Source organism: Ruditapes philippinarum, unplaced genomic scaffold (genome assembly GCF_026571515.1).
Source record: "Ruditapes philippinarum isolate M1 unplaced genomic scaffold, ASM2657151v2 ctg2628_1_1_1_1, whole genome shotgun sequence".
Lineage (NCBI taxonomy): Eukaryota > Metazoa > Mollusca > Bivalvia > Venerida > Veneridae > Ruditapes > Ruditapes philippinarum.
Genome location: NW_026867061.1, coordinates 82,505 through 101,976, shown reverse-complemented (window position 1 = coordinate 101,976; position 19,472 = coordinate 82,505). Strand labels below are relative to the sequence as shown.

Here is a 19,472-nt window from a genome sequence, read left to right as displayed (position 1 = left end):
GAGGTATCAGAACTGCAGCCACTGTCAAACACTGCATGGTCGTAAGAGGTGACTAAATGGCTTCCAATTATTGGAGTCTATGCATCTCTTAGCTCCAGTAGGTAACATGGTTTTGACCCCTGGTGTTGCTTAAAGTGTTACACCCAAGGTTAGCTAAAATCATCTTTTCTGTTCCTACACAATATGACCTACACTGTTTTGGTAAAAAACAAAAATAACAACAACAAAATAATGGAAAGTTCCAAAAATAGTGGCTGGAAAAGTACATTTAAGAAATTCTGCAGGTAAAAAGTTAATTACAACTGACTTTCATTTAGAAAAAATTAAATAGAGAGGAATACACAGTTAATTTTTCTGTTGAAAACTTGAACAAATGCTTGAGCAACAAAAGTTAACAACAATAATGTTTGTTGTCATGAGAAGAGCTGCATGTATGACATGTATTATAAACTGTATATATGACTTACAGAGATTATGTATGGTTATATAATGTAAACAGATTTTGAAATGTTGTTAGTTTATAGCTGTGTGGTGTAGACAAGAAAGCAGAAAATGACTTGCCCAGAAAAACTTGTAGTTCTTATTTCTATATGTTAACTATGTTTCAAAAGTTGACTGCTTATTAAATCTGCAGAAACATATTTTTTTTAATGCTTATTAAATCTGCAGAAACATATTTTTTTTAAGGAACCAGTGTATTTTGTAATCTAGACAGCTTTAAGATAAATTGTGATTAATTGCAAGAGAATAAATTATTGATGTATATTTTTTTGTATACCAAAATGAACGTAAGTGCAATGCTCCTGAAGTGCCAGTTCTTAAAGACTGCATGTTTGCCAAAATATACACAAGTATCATTTGTATGAACTATAACTCTATATACTTGGTTCGAATATGATAATTAAGATAATTGTTTGAAGGTAGACCTCTAGCTAGTCTTACATATAGCTGTTGTTTTTTATTTTACGCTTATACTAATAATATTTCTGTCTTTGTAAAAAATTACTCATAAAGGATGCTTAATAAATGGTAAGTTGTAGATATTCCACAAACTGGTGGAGACCGGTTGAAACCAAATTTCTATTCCAGAGATAGACAAAATTTCCCTCCCCAAATAGTTTTAATTCTGCAACCTTTCTCTATGTGTCTATAAATAGAACAGGACCAATTCTGAAATGAATTGTATATGTTAGTTTCGTTTATAGCAATTTATATTTTAGTTAGATTCTGTTGGAAGCTATAAGCTTATTGAAACACTTTCATATCTATTCCTGGAACAAGCCAGTACTAAGCAATGAGTGTAAAGTTTCTTGCTCATGGAAAAAAAACGGCTTAAGGGCCAATGAACCAGCGCTGTCAGTAATCCTTAGATTACTAGACCGACGCATTAATCAGTTGGCCATACCATTGCCTATGTTACTAAATGTTGTCTAGTGTGATTAGAGTCTGTGTAGCCAGACAATATATTTATCAATTTGAAATGGGTTTTATTCTTGGTGATAAAAAATTCTTAACCAACAAAAGTATACAGCAAAAAACAAACAAACAAAAACCCAGAGAAAAAAAGCCCCCCCCCCCCCTTCCTGCTATAATACAGGTGTTTATGCTCAACCTTAAAAGGACACCCACTTTCTCACTTGAGAAACGTGTTCCTGATTTAGTAAAAGGGGTGAAGGGAGATCAAGATCTTTCAAAACATAAAATGACTCTTATAACAGGGTTGATTGATAGTATTGCATACTTACAATGACAGCATAAAACCTTAAATTGTCTTAAAATAGAATTTTTTTTTTTTGGAGCCATTTTCTTTCCTTGTAATTTGGAGAGTTTATTTCTATATAAAGCATTTTTGAAAAGTACTTCTTAGGGTTTACTAATACCCATGCATTGTAAATATTGTTTGCTATAATGCTTAATGTGTATTTTCGTCACATACACTGTTTGCATTGTATTAACAAATAAGCCATAGCATAAACCAAAATTTTTTTTATTTTAAAATTGGTATCATAAGCAAGGAAAATTACTGGTATGACATTGCTAGTATAAATTTGATATGACATTATATGGTTATTTATTTGATATTTACATACAATGTGTGCTAGGTTTTGAATTATATTTCAAGGTGGGGGGGGGGGGTTTGGAGACTGATTTCCTAAAAACCACTAACAAAAAACCCACCAAAATTCACTGTATTTGATCATATTACAATCAGGTCATTATATATACCAATTAGGTCAGTCTGTATGCCAATCAGTTCATTATGTATACCAATCAAGTCAACCTGTATACCAATCAAGTCAACCTGTATACCAATCAAGTCAACCTGTATACCAATCAGGTCAACCTGTATACCAATCAAGTCAACCTGTATACCAATCAAGTCAACCTGAATACCCTTACAGTCAAACTAGACTCTAAGACTAACTGTTAGCTATAATCAGTTTTAGTAAATCCTATTTCCTATATAAACTACAAATGGACTGTTCTATGTTCCTGATTGAACAATTTTAGAATTCTGCTGTGTAAGGATTCAGCTAAATCTAGGATATTTCAAAATTGGTCCTTTTTCTATGAAATATACTGTAACTCTCAAGTCACTTGATTATAATAGCATTAAATTGAGTTTTATGTCACACTTGTATAATTATGTTCTTATTGTTATTTTACTTTGTGTAATTACTTTATACTTCTTTGAGTTAGTGAATTTTAAAAAGTTTTAGAAACTGAAAGGCGTTGTTACATAAATTATCAAACATCATTTTAGTTGAATGCACTGGATACAGTTATATAGTGGCAGAAATGGTGAAAAATTGAACTAATTTATATAAGTTGTGATAATAATTATCTTGATCTTATGATGGATCTTTTATGCCAGTTCAGGGATGTAATTGAGTGAATTTCAGGTCTTAAATCTTTTGTAATTTCATAATTGTTAAAAATGAGTTATGGCCCCTGTTATTTGAGAATTAATGGCCACTGTAACTTTGTCTGAGTTTGCTCTGTATTTTGAGTGAAAGTAGGACAGGTTCCAAAAAAGATTTCATTTTTTTGTAAAACTGCTGTTGTAGTTAATAGTTATGGCCCCTGTTTATTGAGAATTTATTGCCATGGTTTAGTCAACTCTATGTTTTGACTGTCATATTCTTATCCTTAGTTTGTGTGCATTTTTGTGGTGTACTTTTTAAATATACATTTTTAGCTCGACTTTTCTATGAAAAGGGGAGCTATCCTACTCGCCCCGGCGTCGGCGTCACACCTTGGTTAAGTTTTTCGTACCACCCCACTTTATTTCAGAAGTATTACAAGTATGGCTTTGAAACTTACCATACTTGTTCACCATCATAACCTCCATCTACAGACAAGAGTACATAACTCTGTCAAGGTTTTTGACAGAATTATGGCCCTTTTTTGACTTAGAAAGTGTATTGAGCTTGGTTAAGTTTTTTGTACCACCTCACTTTATTTCAAAACCATTGGAGGTATTGCTTTGAAACTGACCATACTTGTTTTCCATCACGACCTTCATCAACAGACAAGAGGACATAACTCTGTCAAGGTTTTTGACAGAATTATGCCCCTTTTTGACTTAGAAAATACATTGAATATGGGTAAAATCCACTTATTGCCTTAACCCTTTGAGATATTGCTTTGAAACTTTTAATGCTATTTCACATCATTACCCCCATCTGTACGCAAGAGAAGGTAACTCTGTCAAGGATTTGTTTTAAAAAATTAAGGCCTTTTATCGACTTAGAAATCTTGGTTAAGTTTTTAGTACCAGTCCACTTTTTGACTGAACTGTTTGAGATATTAATTTGAAAGTTGGAATACTTGTTTACAATCATGATTCCCAAACATGTCCAGGAGAAGGTAATTCTGTCAAAGATTTTATTTGAATTATGGCCCTTAACTGTCAATGTTTTGTATTATAGGCAAGCACTAAAAAACTTAAAAAATCTAAAAAAATTCATTCCTATCCACTTGTTCACTTTACCATAAATTATGTCATAATAAAATAATTCTTCACTAAATATCTTAATGCTCATGGCCATTGTTCACTTTAAAAATACAGAGATTCTTGTATTGCCTTTTACTGCAAAAACTTTTTTTATTGGCAAGCAATAAAAAAGTCGAGCGCGCTGTCTTACGGACAGCTCTTGTTTTGTAATGGTCTTGGTTGTTTGCTCCCTTTTAGAAGCTGTTATTTCCAAGAACTGTTACAGCATAACTCATAGTAAATGATTTTTTTAAAGACCAAAGTATGATGATTGTCATTGTCAATATTGGACAGGTAAACTGACAAAACAGTACAATATAGGTACATCTGTGTCCTATGGACAATGACAAAACAGTACAATATAGGTACACCTGTGACAAAACAGTACAATATAGGGACATCTGTGTCCAATGGACAATGACAAAACAGTACAATATAGGGACATCTGTGTCTTATGGACAATGACAAAACAGTACAATATAGGGACATCTGTGTCCTATGGACAATGACAAAACAGTACAATATAGGGACATCTGTGTCCTATGGACAATGACAAAACAGTACAATATAGGGACATCTGTGTCTTATGGACAATGACAAAACAGTACAATATAGGGACATCTGTGTCCTATGGACAATGACAAAACAGTACAATATAGGTACATCTGTGTCCTATGGACAATGACAAAACAGTACAATATAGGGACATCTGTGTCCTATGGACAATGACAAAACAGTACAATATAGGGACATCTGTGTCCTATGGACAATGACAAAACAGTACAATATAGGTAACATCTGTGTCCTATGGACAATGACAAAACAGTACAATATAGGTAACATCTGTGTCCTATGGACAATGACAAAACAGTACAATATAGGGACATCTGTGTCCTATGGACAATGACAAAACAGTACAATATAGGGACATCCTTGTCCTATGGACAATGACAAAACAGTACAATATAGGTACATCCTTGTCCTATGGACAATGACAAAACAGTACAATATAGGTAACACCTGTGTCCTATGGACAATGACAAAACAGTACAATATAGGGACATCTGTGTCCTATGGACAATGACAAAACAGTACAATATAGGGACATCTGTGTCTTATGGACAATGACAAAACAGTACAATATAGGGACATCCTTGTCCTATGGACAATGACAAAACAGTACAATATAGGTACATCCTTGTCCTATGGACAATGACAAAACAGTACAATATAGGTACATCTGTGTCCTATGGACAATGACAAAACAGTACAATATAGGGACATCTGTGTCTTATGGAACAATGACAAAACAGTACAATATAGGGACATCTGTGTCTTATGGACAATGACAAAACAGTACAATATAGGGACATCTGTGTCTTATGGACAATGACAAAACAGTACAATATAGGTACATCTGTGTCCTATGGACAATGACAAAACAGTACAATATAGGTACATCTGTGTCCTATGGACAATGACAAAACAGTACAATATAGGGACATCTGTGTCTTATGGACAATGACAAAACAGTACAATATAGGGACATCTGTGTCTTATGGACAATGACAAAACAGTACAATAAAGGGACATCTGTGTCCTATGGACAATGACAAAACAGTACAATATAGGGACATCTGTGTCCTATGAACAATGACAAAACAGTACAATATAGGGACATCTGTGTCCTATGAACAATGACAAAACAGTACAATATAGGGACACACATTTTCTAGCTTTCATTACCAACACTCCTCAATTTGATGCTTTATATTTCTTTGTACACTTATTAGAAATGTTTTCATTACAGAATATATATATATATATGCATGTTACACAAAGTTTGTAGTTGTATATTTTTAGCATACCATATATTACACAGGTATGGATTTTAGTGGTTTTAATAAAATTGTTGTAAATCATTGCAACTTTGGTATAAATAGTGTATAAAATTCCACACTGTGTTAATTTCTTTTTTAATTTAAAATATGCAGTTGAGAATTCTATGTTTTATAGTAAGTAGTCATGGCAAACAAAAATCTAAACAGCATTTTTTATTCAATACCTTAGTGAGTGCTATGTTTTGTAGTTAGACCAAGTTCGAGAATTTTAATTGTATTCAAGAACTTTTGGAATTCTATGTTTTATTCAAAATTGAGGTAAACTTTGTATTGTTTTCAAAACTTGTAAATTTCGTGTTGTATTCTAAATAGGAGTCAAACTTTGCATTGTTTACAATATTTAAATAAATTCCTTATTCTTTATTCAAATTATAAAAGCCATTTTTAAGTTTAAATTGGTTGAAACAAAATTGAAATATTTGTACTAAAATACCAAGTTTGAAAGTTATTTCTGTATAAAAATGAAAAATCTAAAATTAATGAAGCACTAAATTAAGATTTTTAAAATAGTCTGTTGCTCTCAAACTACTTTAAGCAATTTTGAATAATTTATATTAGTATGACATTGAATTGTTGTTGTTTTTTTCATTCATTGTCATAAAGTCTTCAAGTTATGTATATAATTCTTCTCAAACATCTCAGAGCTTTAATAATTTTTGATTGGATTATTTTATGCAGGGCAGTGCGATATATAGATATATTGACCACATCTTGAGTGTTTAATAAGTGTATCATATTGGATTATTATAATTTATGCATCCTGAATTATACTGGTAACCATAAAGAAATTGTTTGTTTTATCAATTACAGAGGGAGTACCTGCGTTAGTGAATCTGTTGAAGATTGATAACGAGGAACTACAATGTGTGGCCGCGTCAGTATTGTGTAACATATCGGAGCAGACGGAGGTCAGGCAGGCTCTCACTCGGTGCAATTCCGGTCCAATTTTGATACGACTGTTGTCATCACCCGTTGATGATATTCAATCACGTGCAGCTATAATTTTGTCAGATTTGGCATGTGTTGAGGGGAACCAGGAGTTGATAGCATCTGAAAATGGAATTGAACCCCTTGTGAATCTAATGGATTCTGAATTAGAGGACGTATTAGTGAACGCGGTGAATGCTATACGTGTACTTTGTGAGAATAATTATACAAATAAGACGGCAGTGTCTGAAGCACATGGTCTAGAACCCTTGGTGGAGTTTCTAACTGTTGACTCGCGTAAGTTGTACCACGCTTATTTATGTGTGTGTGTATGTGTATGTATAAATTGTTGTATATAATAAGGCCCTGTCTAGGGTTATTTTTTATTGGATATTTTTTTAACACATGCAATTTAGCCTCTTCTCTACATATATTAGAAAATCTACATAGATTATTAATCTATAATTATTTAATTATAATTTTATGGATTAATTATGATTAAAAAATTATGATGATTAAATTACTATATTGTAAAAAAATTGATTCCATGGTTTTTAGATTTTGCAATGAAAATTGTATGTTTTTCTCATTTTGAAACAGCTTTTAGTTAATTTTATGAGTATCACAGTGGTTGTGTGTTGTAAAAATAATCAACAATTATTTGTATGTAATTAGTTCAATATGTTCTGTTTTGTTACAGCTATATTACAAGCAGCGACGGCCGCAACAATAGCAGCCGTGTCAGGAGGTCACGAGGCCAATCAAACATCCCTGCTGGAAGAGGGCGCTGCAAAGTAAGTTATTTATAGATATAGTTATGATCCTTATATGTCAGGGTGAATTTGATTAGTGGTTTTATTTAAGAGGTGATAATTACTCATAAAAATTTAACAATTCAGACATTTATAAAATGTAAGGATCCATGTCACACGTACGGACAAAATGATTTATATTTTGTGGTTTATACTTGGGTGACACAGTGTTTTATAACACAACAAATCTTATATGATATTTTATGTTATAATTATGCAACTATAAATCTGTATGCAACTGGTATGCCTGTTTACCAGGGATTATTTAAAACTTAGCTTACAACATAATATGATGTGCCTGTATTTAGTTTGGTTGAAAGGTCACATCAACTGTGCTAAGGTCATATTTTTGTTAAAAAGAATCTATAATAACAACATTCAGGTATAAAAGCTGTCAGAATTTACATGTAAATTTTTTCATAAAATATAAAATTTTGTGATTATTTTTCAGACCTCTTGTTGACCTTATCAAAGGTCGTAATGTGCGTGTACAGGTGAAGGCAGCTAATGCTTTGGAAGCCATGGCAACCAATAACTTCAAATGCCAGAAAGCATTCCTGGAACTTGATGCCCCAAAAGTTCTCATTAAACTCTTAAAGGTAAAAATTTCAAATTTTGACCAAATATTTACCATTGATAAATATCAGCTAAAATTAACAAATTTGTGATTTTTTAACAATAATCTGTTTAGTCATGCATGCACAAGAGCCCAGCAAAATCTAGTTGAATGTAAAGTTCTTTTGCTGGGAAAATGGGGGAATGCTCCCCCTCAGTGTTTTTACTTCAGGTGCAAAATCATGTGTTTGGATATATTAAGCCAAAAAGGAAGTGTAAGCCTAGGCCTTAATGCATGATAAAAGTTAGACTTAGAATATTAGTACCACTCAAGCCAGTGCTAGGGGGCATGATGGATGTACAGACTCAGTCAAACCAAGTCTGCCACTTTTTAGCTCACCTGTCACAAAGTGACAGGGTGAGCTTTTGTGATCGCTTTTCGTCCGGCGTCCGTCCGTCGTCCGTCCGTAAACTTTTGCTTTAAATGACATCTCCTAAAAAACCACTGAGCCAATTTCATCCAAACTTCACAGGAATGTTCCTTTGGTGGTCACCTTTAAAAATTGTTCAAAGAATTTAATTCCATGCAGAACTCCCAGGTTGCCATGGCAACCGAAAGAAAAATCTTTAAATATCTTCTTTTAAACAACCCCAAGAGCTAGAGCTTAGATATTTGGCATGAAACATCTTCTAGTAAGCGTCTACCAAGTTTGTTAAAATAAACGCCCTGGGGTCAAAATTGGCCCCGCCCCAGGGGGTCATTGATTTTCCCTATATGCATATAGTAAAAACTTAAAAAATCTTCTTTTAAAGAACCATAAGAGCTAGAGCTTAGATATTTGGCATGAAACATCTTCTAGTGAGTGTCTACCAAGTTTGTTCAAATAAAAGCCCTTGGGTCAAAATTGGCCATGCCCCGGGGGGTCATTGATTTTCCCTATATGCAATTAGTAAAAACTTAAAAAATCTTCTTTTAAAGAACCGTAAGAGCTAGAGCTTAGATATTAAGCATGAAACATCTCCTAGTGAATGTCTACCAAGTTTGTTCAAATAAAAGCCCTGGGGTCAAAATTGGCCCCGCCCCAGGGGGTCATTGATTTTCCCTATATGCATATAGTAAAAACTTAAAAAATCTTCTTTTAAAGAACCCAAAGAGCTAGAGCTAAGATATTAAGCATGAAACATCTTCTAGTGAGTGTCTACCAAGTTTGTTCAAATAAAAGCCCTGTGGTCAAAATTGGCCCCACCCTGGGGGGTCATTGATTTTCCCTATATGCATATAGTAAAAACTTAAAAAATCTTCTTTTAAAGAACCCAAAGAGCTAGAGCTTAGATATTTGGCATGAAACATGTTCTAGTGAATGTCTACCAAGTTTGTCCAAATAAAAGCCCTTGGGTCAAAATTGACCCCGCCCCAGGGGGTCATAGATTTTCCCTATATGCATATAGTAAAAACTTAAAAAATCTTCTTTTAAAGAACCCAAAGAGCTAAAGGTAAGATATTTACCATGAAACATCTTCTAATAAGTGTCTACCAAGTGTGTTCAAATAAAAGCCCTGGGGTCAAAATTGGCCCCGCCCCCGGGGGTCATTGATTTTCCCTATATGCATATAGTAAAAACTTAAAAAATCTTCTTTTAAAGAACCAAAAGAGCTAGAGCTAAGATATTAAGCATGAAACATCTTCTAGTGAGTGTCTACCAAGTTTGTTCAAATAAAAGCCCTTGGGTCAAAATTGACCCCGCCCCAGGGGGTCATAGATTTTCCCTATATGCATATAGTAAAAACTTAAAAAATCTTCTTTTAAAGAACCATAAGAGCTAGAGCTTAGATATTTGGCATGAAACATCTTCTAGTGAATGTCTACCAAGTTTGTTCAAATAAAAGCCCTGTGGTCAAAATTGACCCCGCCCCAGGGGGTCATAGATTTTCCCTATATGCATATAGTAAAAACTTAAAAAATCTTCTTTTAAAGAACCCAAAGAGCTAGAGCTAAGATATTTAGCATGAAACATCTTCTAGTGAGTGTCTACCAAGTTTGTTCAAATTAAAGCCCTGGGGTCAAAATTGGCCCCGCCCCAGGGGGTCATTGATTTTCCCTATATGCATATAGTAAAAACTTAAAAAATCTTCTTTTAAAGAACTCAAAGAGCTAGAGCTAAGATATTTAGCATGAAACATGTTCTAATTGGTGTCTACCAAGTATGTTCAAATAAAAGCCCTGGGGTCAAAACTGGCCCCGCCCGGGTGGGGGGGGGGTCATTGACTTTCCTTATATGTGTATAGCAAAAACTTAAAAATCTTCTTTGAAAAAAACCAAATAGCTAGAGTTTAGATATTAAGCATGAAACATCTTTAAGTAAATATCTACAAAGTTTGTTCAAATAAAAGCCCGGGGGTCAAAACTGGCCCTGCCCCAGGGGTGTCATTGTTCTTAACTATATGTGTATAGTAAAAACTTTAAAAATCTTCTTTTAAAAAAACCAATGAGCTAGAAATTAGAGTTTAGCATGAAACATCTTCTTATGGGTGTCTACCAAGTCTGTTCAAATAAACAAATAAAAGCCCTTGGGTAAAAATTGGCACGGGGGTGGGGGGGCCTATATACAGGTGAGCGACCTCAGGGCCATCATGGCCCTCTTGTTTCCAGATATTTACTTTAAAAAAAATCCCCATGTGACAAATTTTTTGTGAAGTGACATATTCTATGCTTTTATCAATATATGAGGACTAAGCTTACATTAAAGGAGATTTTCAAGATAAATGTTCAATTTGATGTAGGTCTAGACCAGTTACTTGTGTGCAAAATTTGCTCACAACCTTTTTTTTCCAGAATGATTATTCAAATTGTGAAAAATGACTCAGAATTACTTATATCGGCTTTAAATTGCAATAAAATGCAATTTGTAATTTAATTCTCGGTATATTCCTTACTTGTGTTTTGCATATCGTTCCGTTGTAAGTGCCCCAGCTGATCTATGTAAGAATTTCAAAGTCTTTGTTTTTAGGCTTTGAAACCAAAGTGGAGTTCCTTCAAATTCAAGGATCAAGGCAGACATATCAATATAAACGTTTAATCAATACAAACAATATTGATATGAGTAAAATATATAGTAGTTTACTTTTTTCTTAATTGCAGACATTAATAAAGAAAAATATTTTTTACAGAACATCAGTGTTGAGGTGAGAGAACAGGGGGCGTGTGCTTTGTGGTCACTGGCTGGACACACTAAAACTCAGGAGAAATATATAGCTGAGGTTACTGGTATAACACATATACATCAGATGTTACTAGAACCAACAGAGAAACTTCTAACTGTTGGTATGTGGCTTTAACAAACTTCTTATCTTTCTTTTTGCCCCATTACCATATCTGGTGGTTAGTCGGTGTTTCTACTCAGGTGTCAATAGAACATGCCTGAAATAATGCATGGAGGGGCGCCTGATTTCTTCCTCCACCAGTAAAGCTGGAAAGTTGTTGGCAATGTTAAACCCAACCAAAGAAAACTAGTTCCATTATTGCTATGTTAGATGCAGGAAAGTGTTTTGGGTGGATCAACTGCCAAATATGACCAAATGATGTTCAAAATCAGCATCAAGACCAGAATTATTTTTTTCAATTTTTAGATATTTTTTGAATGACTGAGCAACTGCTTTTTGGTTTATTTTTTATTTCATAAATGCTTCAAATGAACAGTTTCCATAATCATGTGACAGCTAGGTATTGTACAGTTCTTGTATCAAAACATTTATCAGTTAAAATAGTTGTTTTAATTCTTTGAATATGAAATAACTCTATACCTGTACTTACTTTTACATCTTGGTTAAGAGACTATTGTTGACTGCCAATGAGGTTTTGTACAGAGAAAGGTCAGTTTAGACAAAATTTTATAAGTTTCCATGGAGATATTGAAAATTTTAAATCTGTGTTTTTTCTAACAGGATGTTTGATGTGTATCGCACTTGGTCGGGAAAGTATTGAGAACCAGAATAAACTCTCACAGGCAGACTGCTTTGCACAACTGGTTAGACTGCTTCGCAGACATAAGAACTCTTCAACAAAAGTCATGCTGATGGTCATTAAGGTGCTTGGAATACTATGTGTTGGTAAGAAGCTTGCACTTTAGTACTTTAAATATTTGAAATCATGTCAAATGAACCTTTTTGTTGAATGATTGTGCACTGCTTTTTTTGGCTTATAAAAAGAAAATTATGTAAAAATATTAACAAAAAATGGATCTTTCATTTGAAAGGGCTGTCTCTTACTAAATTTAATTACTCAATTATATTTTTATATGCCCGAAAGAATTTCGGACATATTATGTTATACCCCCTGGCGTCCGTCCCTCCGGACGTCCGTCCGTCAGTTAGCAATTTGGTTTCCGGAGCATAACTTAAGTTTCATTTGGCCTACAGTATTCAAACTTCATAGGATGATTGCCCATATTGGGTAGAAGACCCCTATTGATTTTGGGGTCACAAGGTCTAAGGTCAAGGTCACTATTACCATAAAACTGAAAATGGTTTCCGGAGCATAACTTAAGTTCCATTTGGCCCACAGTTTTCAAACTTCATAGGATGATTGTCCATATTGGGTAGAAGACCCCTATTGATTTTGGGGTCACAAGGTCAAAGGTCAAGGTCACTATTACCCTAAAACTGAAAATGGTTTCCGGAGCATAACTTAAGTTCCATTTGGCCCACAGTTTTCAAACTTCATAGGATGATTGTCCATATTGGGTAGAAGAGCTTTATTGATTTTGGGGTCACAAGGTCAAAGGTCAAGGTCATTATTAGCTAAATACTGAAAATGGTTTCTGGAGCATAACTTTAGTTCCATTTGGCCCACTGTAATCAAACTTCATAGGATGATTGTCCATATTTGGTAGAAGACCCCTATAGATTTTGGGGTTACAAGGTCAAAGGTCAAGGTCACTATTAGCTTAATACTGAAAATAGTTTCCGGAGCATAACTTAAGTTCCATTTGGCCCCCAGTTTTCAAACTTTATAGGATGATTGTCTATATTGGGTAGAAGACCCCTATTGATATTGGGGTCACAAAGTCAAAGGTCAAGGTCACTATTACCCTAAAACTGAAAATGGTTTCCGGAGCATAACTTAAGTTCCATTTGGTCCACAGTATTCAAACTTTATAGGATGATTGTCCATATTGGGTAGAAGACCCCTATTGATTTTTGGGTCACAAGGTCAAAGATCAAGGTTACTTTCACCTTTAAATTGGAAACAGTTTTCGCTCAATAATTCAAGCATTAATTAACCTACAGCGAAAGTACTTTCGGGCATATAATGCCCCGCCTAGCGGTGCTCTTGTTAATAAATATTCCAGTATAAATTCTTCAATTTCATATAGGGTCAAACTTTTTAACATCATTGTATTATTCTATTCTTTAACTACAAGCTCCAAGAGTCTACAATCTGTTACTACTTTTTATCTTTCTTTTCCATGTTATAATAACCAAACTCGACAATTTTGAAAGTGACTAAATTTACTAATGTCTGTTGAATTTGCAGGTGTTGCATATAGAAATAATAAAACAACTCAGAATAAGATAGCAGAGGAAGGGGCTATTCCTTTACTAGTACAGCAGCTGAATGTCCCTCTTTCTGAGGAGGTCCAAGTTGAGGTAGGTACATGTTGTTTCTATTGTTCATTAAGGTAGTCTTAATACTGCAATGCTTTCCCGCCAAAAAATTTCTTACATCTGCCAATATGGTATTAAATCTAGTCATTTCTGGTAAGTTATTTTTCACAATCTTTGATATTTAGGAATTTTTTTACGGTTTATAACCGGAATTTAGTACAAAGCGATAAAGGATGAGTGATTGTAAATAACCTAATAACCAAGGTTATGAAAATATAAAAATCCAGAAATAACCTATTTGCTACGATATTGCCCTATGTTAGATTTTTTTTAGAAGGAAAGCATTACAGTAAGAATACCTTAACAGTTCTATGTACATTGTGGCATGGCTGAGTGGTTATCACATCATTCTAGTAATCTAAGGATCTCTAGATGTGTGGTTACGCAAAGTGGATTTTAACCCCTTTAGGGGCAAGTGGCTGCTTCCTTGGACAAAAAACTTTACAGTCAATGCTCAGTATAGGCTGGATCCAGGAAAGTATTCAAGAGCCTGTTTATAAGCTGATAGCTTTCTACACAATCTAGTTCTGTCCTGGAGGTTATAAAACTATTTTCTGAGTTCTATCTTAAATCTCAGGTTTTTCATTGGTCAGTGTACATTCTGTGACAGTTTCTAACCAATCAAATACCTGAGATCTGAGTTTGAGCTTGGAGAATTTCTTTTTTACCATTAGGCCTGTATATAATACATAATAAATTCTGTAGAAACTACTAATTCTATTGTATCACTACATATGTGTATGAATAATTTTCATTTTACTTAAAGAAGTAGAGCTCTTGTTTTGTTTTGAGATAGATGGGGGAAACTCATGCTTTGTTTAATATTGAATGTTTTTATTTTTTTGAAACAGGTTGCAATATCTCTAGGGTGTATTATACTGAGCAATACAAAAAACCAGGACTTGTTAAATGATGAACCAGACTTCAAATTTGATGTTCTTCTTGACTTACTAAAGTCCAAAAATACGGTAAATCTTTTTGTCTTAAAAACTTGCTTTACTTTTACTCTGCTGAAATTTTTTGTCTCCACATACGACTAGGAGTGGGGGATATAGAATTGCCCTTGTACATCTTCACATCATGCTGTTCGCTGGTAGACAGTGTATGTGGGGGCATCTGTGCAGGCATTCAAAAAATATTTTCAGAGTCACTCGTCATGCAGGATGAGAAGCTTCCAAATCAGCGAGCAGGCAAAATTTTTCTACACATCCTGCATTGAGTCCTTGTGATAAAATTCAACTTGTAATTATGAGCGAACAAGGGGAATTTTGATCTCTGCTTTGTCCTATGGAAATATTTTTAGTTTAAAAAAATGATTATAAATTTTATGGATTATCAAGATGAAAATGTAATGTGGTCAATATGCAGTATAGGGCATGGTCAGACTACATAGGTTTAGTCTGTAATATATTTGTGTTGTAAAAATTTAACACATGTCATGGAACACAGTTCAAGCTTTTAAAGCAGCATGCCTCCAGATTCATGCTAATTTCATGTAAATTTTGAAAATGTATTTAAAGTATAATATTGTGAAGTAACCAAAAGGAAGCAATTTACACATTATAAATGGCACACGCAACCCAAGTAAACTTCTTAAAAGAGGCCGAAATATGCAAAAGTAGCCCTTTACTGCGTAAGTAACGCAGTAGAAATATAGTTACAAATACTGAAAAATAAGTTGTTAATCGCACATAACATGCAAATTATTTATTGAATCTTAAATCTTTTTCTTTTCCTAAAATCTTAGAACATTTTTCTCGAATTTGATTTTTTGAAAAATGTTGGCTTATCTGGAGGCATGTAGCTTTAAGCAAATAAGACATGGAATATGTGATAGAAGGCAAGGTCTGTATTGTAAACCATTATTGATGCCAAATTCAACACATTTTTACAAAGATCACAGGCAGTAAGGATTGTCGTGATTATTTAACAATTGGAAGAAATTTGTTGACAATAAATTTGTTTCAAAGTTTCCTGTGAAGAACACAGTATGAGTCCCAGTACTAGGGTTCTTGAATAATATCTATAGAATATTATACTATTTTTTGTTTCCGGGACAACTTTGGAATAGACACCCTTTTTTCAGGACAATCCCAGACAACTGGGATGTTATTGCATGTATTCTTAATATGTTTTCTTTGATATGAACAGTTCTTGCTATAATAATTAGACTTAAATTCTAACCATTTTTTGCAGGCTATCCGACTACAAGCTGGAATGGCTCTGACTATATTTGCCTTCAACAACACACCACAGCAGTATGCTATACGAGAGGCTGGTGGTATCAAATATTCTGTGTTTGAGCCGTTCATTGATTCACTTGATGAGTTTCATAACTGCTATGCTGCATTTCAGGTAATCTATGACAATGTTTTTGTTCTTAAAACTCTGTCACTGCTAGATTTGTGTAATGGTCTTAACTTGTTTTGACTTTGGAATTTTCTTTTTGTAATTTAAGGAGTTTTGATGTAAAAAGCTTTAAAAAGGCTGCTTGGTTTGGCTTTACAGATCTGAATTGGGAGCATTTTTCTAAGACTAATAATGTATTGGACGCAACTCAATTGAAATTATAGAATTAATTTATAAAGAGTTAACTAGCTTTTCTACCTTGTCACTTCGTTTTTCGGACAAGTAAATGATACCTTTGTGAATTCTTATATTTATCACATTATCTGTACTGCTTTTTATTTTGTAAGAAATCAAATATATACTTGTATTATTGTAAGGCTGAAAGGAGAATGCTCCTTGACCCCTATCATGCCAATGACAGGGAAAATTAATGGGATTACTCCTTAACTGGGCGCCCGAAACTGTAAAAAAAACAAAACTATTAATTGTTCTTTTTTTTCTCTATTTTATAGATTGTTGTCCTCGCACGGGTTATAGTTGACCGTGATCAGGTCTCACTTACAGCTCAGGGTGTCACCTTGCTTGTGAAGAAGTTGTCCTCTGATGATGACAATGTGATTGTCCTTGCAAGTAGTCTTATTTCCAGTTTGTCTCATACTCGAGCCGGTATTCCAGATGCCATGGTAACCACTGGAGCAATCGATGAACTTGTTGACAAATTATCATCACTTAATGAACAAGTACGAAGTGCTGTGGCGGTTGCCCTCGGATACTTGACATTTAACCGTACAGCTGCGAGACTGTTGCTAAGTGCTTGTAGAAACACTCCAGGTCTTCATAAAAAATTAATGGATAATATCGGGAAGGATGCAAAAATCAGCTCTGAATTTATCGAGGATTTCAAACGAGCAAAAACCGTCGGACTACCTTCTCAGTGGTATTTTTATACTTCATATTTTTTACCCTCCATTATGTATCCAAGGTTATAAATAAGAATTTGAAACCAGTCTTGAAAAGAAGCATTTTGATTGGTCAAATTTTAAAAATTTTAATCAAGATTTTAGACTGGTTTAGAATTTACTTTATACTCTTGGAAACAGATGTTAATTCCCTTTAAACTCAATGTTTATAGTCTATAAAATATTCTATAGCAGTATGTCAGATTGAAATAATATTCTGATACATGGATTAAACCCCAATATGTTATTTCAAAATAAATATATTCTAAATAATGAAATCCTGTTTCCATTTAATGAAAAATGGGAACTTGTAAGTTAACACCACCTAAAGTGCTGCAATTTAATATTGCACATGAATTTTTATTTTTTAATCTAATTATTTATGATTAAAATGAAAAAAGGAAAATTCCAACAAGCTGGTTTTAACAGGTTTATAAACTATAAATTAACAGATAAGCTGTAAAAAGTTAAAGTGAAAACACTTATTTTCCTTTGTTTGTTTTATAAAAAGGGATTGAGTCATATACTAGAGAACGTAATTTAATTTTATAGTTGTGATTTGATCTTAATTTCAATATACAGCTCAATAACAATTGTACATACTCAATTTCTTATGAATGGAAGTAACGTTTGAACAAGTTTATTATTTACAATATTTAATGTTTTCCAGTGGTGTTGAAATTGAATATCAGGTGAAATTAGTAATAAAATTTGCATGACAAAGTGAGAAATATTTGAATCTGGCTTACTGCTTCTAAGTTGCTTCGTGCAATGCATGCAATAAAACAAATCCCAATAGATACAATAAATACAGTCATACCTGGAGTTTAAGACCAGTCCGTTTAAATGAGCAATCATGCATGTCATAATTTCTAGACTGTCATTTCCAGAACACTTTTTGTTGAGTTTTCGGGAATGGGAGCTGGGGGGGGGGGGTCATCCACACAAACATAGAATTTTTCTTCTTTATTTTACCTGAGGCATTAAGGGCATTATATGCCAAATATCAGGTTTTATTGACCGTTTCTTTATGCCAACAATTAGGAATATTGACTATGCACAAATATACAGATGGTCTTAAGTAGAGGTTTGACTGTATTATGCATGTTTGTTTTTTGTATCTCTATCTTGGTCAATTTATAAATTCTTAACATTAAGAATTTTTTCAATTTCATATTTTGGAATTTTATAATTTTTGAAAAGACAATATACCTTTCCTTAACAGGTTTAATACTTCTTATGTTGTTCAATCATATGAAAGTATATATAGTTTTTATCAATCCTAAAACACCTGAATACAAAATCGCAAAACTTAACCAGCTTAATTCCTTAAGATCAAAAATTCTCCTTTTTGATTTAATTCTTTAGGAAACCTTCTGCACTCAAAGGTAAAGGATTCTTGCATATATTTTTCTATGATGCTTTGTTATTAATTTTTCCTTTGTGCTATCTATAAATATAAATATAGCTTTGCAGTTAAAGATGCATACCTCCATAATACAAACCATACATCCTTCTCCAACCTGACTAGATAAATTAAAAAATAAATGGATAACCTTTATGCCAATCCCCTTCGTAAAATACATATACACGATTATACTTCATTCTCCATTGGCTCAAACTACCGATATCTCGAGCCCTCCCAAGTCAATTGGACAAAGTTTTAACTCTAGCTAAGTAATTATTAAAAATAGTCAGGAATCAATTATTACCATAAAGAGTACTGTACATATAATAAGTAATGCTTATATAAGGTAATTGTTTAAATCTGGAGAACAAAAATACAATTGGCCCACCCTGGCCTGCTTGAGATTTGTGGTAGGGACTCCGGTTGTTATATATCTGATCCCCATCTCCTTAGCCTATGTCAGTATATGGTGAAATGCAGATTCGCTTTAAACCAAGTCAGAAAATAGTGAGTGAATTAGTCATCATTGCAGGGGATTTTTAAAATACCTTAAAGTATCTGTTAGGCATCAACATAATTATGATATATACCTTCTTGATGGGACGTTTTTGTCTTATAGCCCTTTAGACACTTCTGTTTATTGTGAAGTTTCAGGGGTTGCACCTTTAAAATATATTGCTCTGCTTGCATAGGATAGATTAATGATTGATTATAATATTATCATCACATTTATTTTAGCTCTGATTTTTCTTTATGTCAAATGGTTATAACAAAAGTAGGCCATTTGATTTCATAATTTTGGGAGAGAAGAATATAGTCTAGTTCTTGCCTTTTTTTTGGAAGGGATCTTAGATAATTATCAAAGATATATTGGTCAGGGTTATATAAAACATTGTATTT

The 19,472-nt window shown here is 33.5% G+C and overlaps 1 protein-coding gene across 1 annotated transcript in view; it reads left to right on the top strand.

Moving 5' to 3' along the window:
• Nucleotides 1-19,472, top strand: part of LOC132734690 (ankyrin and armadillo repeat-containing protein-like) — a 61,236-nt gene that overhangs the window by 35,160 nt on the left and 6,604 nt on the right. Inside the window, exons 16-24 of the mRNA XM_060721479.1 lie at nucleotides 6,709-7,122; nucleotides 7,526-7,619; nucleotides 8,089-8,236; nucleotides 11,361-11,514; nucleotides 12,135-12,299; nucleotides 13,726-13,838; nucleotides 14,708-14,824; nucleotides 16,053-16,211; nucleotides 16,718-17,142. Of these exons, the coding sequence (XP_060577462.1) occupies nucleotides 6,709-7,122; nucleotides 7,526-7,619; nucleotides 8,089-8,236; nucleotides 11,361-11,514; nucleotides 12,135-12,299; nucleotides 13,726-13,838; nucleotides 14,708-14,824; nucleotides 16,053-16,211; nucleotides 16,718-17,142 (1,789 nt within the window). The remainder of the gene's footprint in view (nucleotides 1-6,708; nucleotides 7,123-7,525; nucleotides 7,620-8,088; nucleotides 8,237-11,360; nucleotides 11,515-12,134; nucleotides 12,300-13,725; nucleotides 13,839-14,707; nucleotides 14,825-16,052; nucleotides 16,212-16,717; nucleotides 17,143-19,472) is intronic.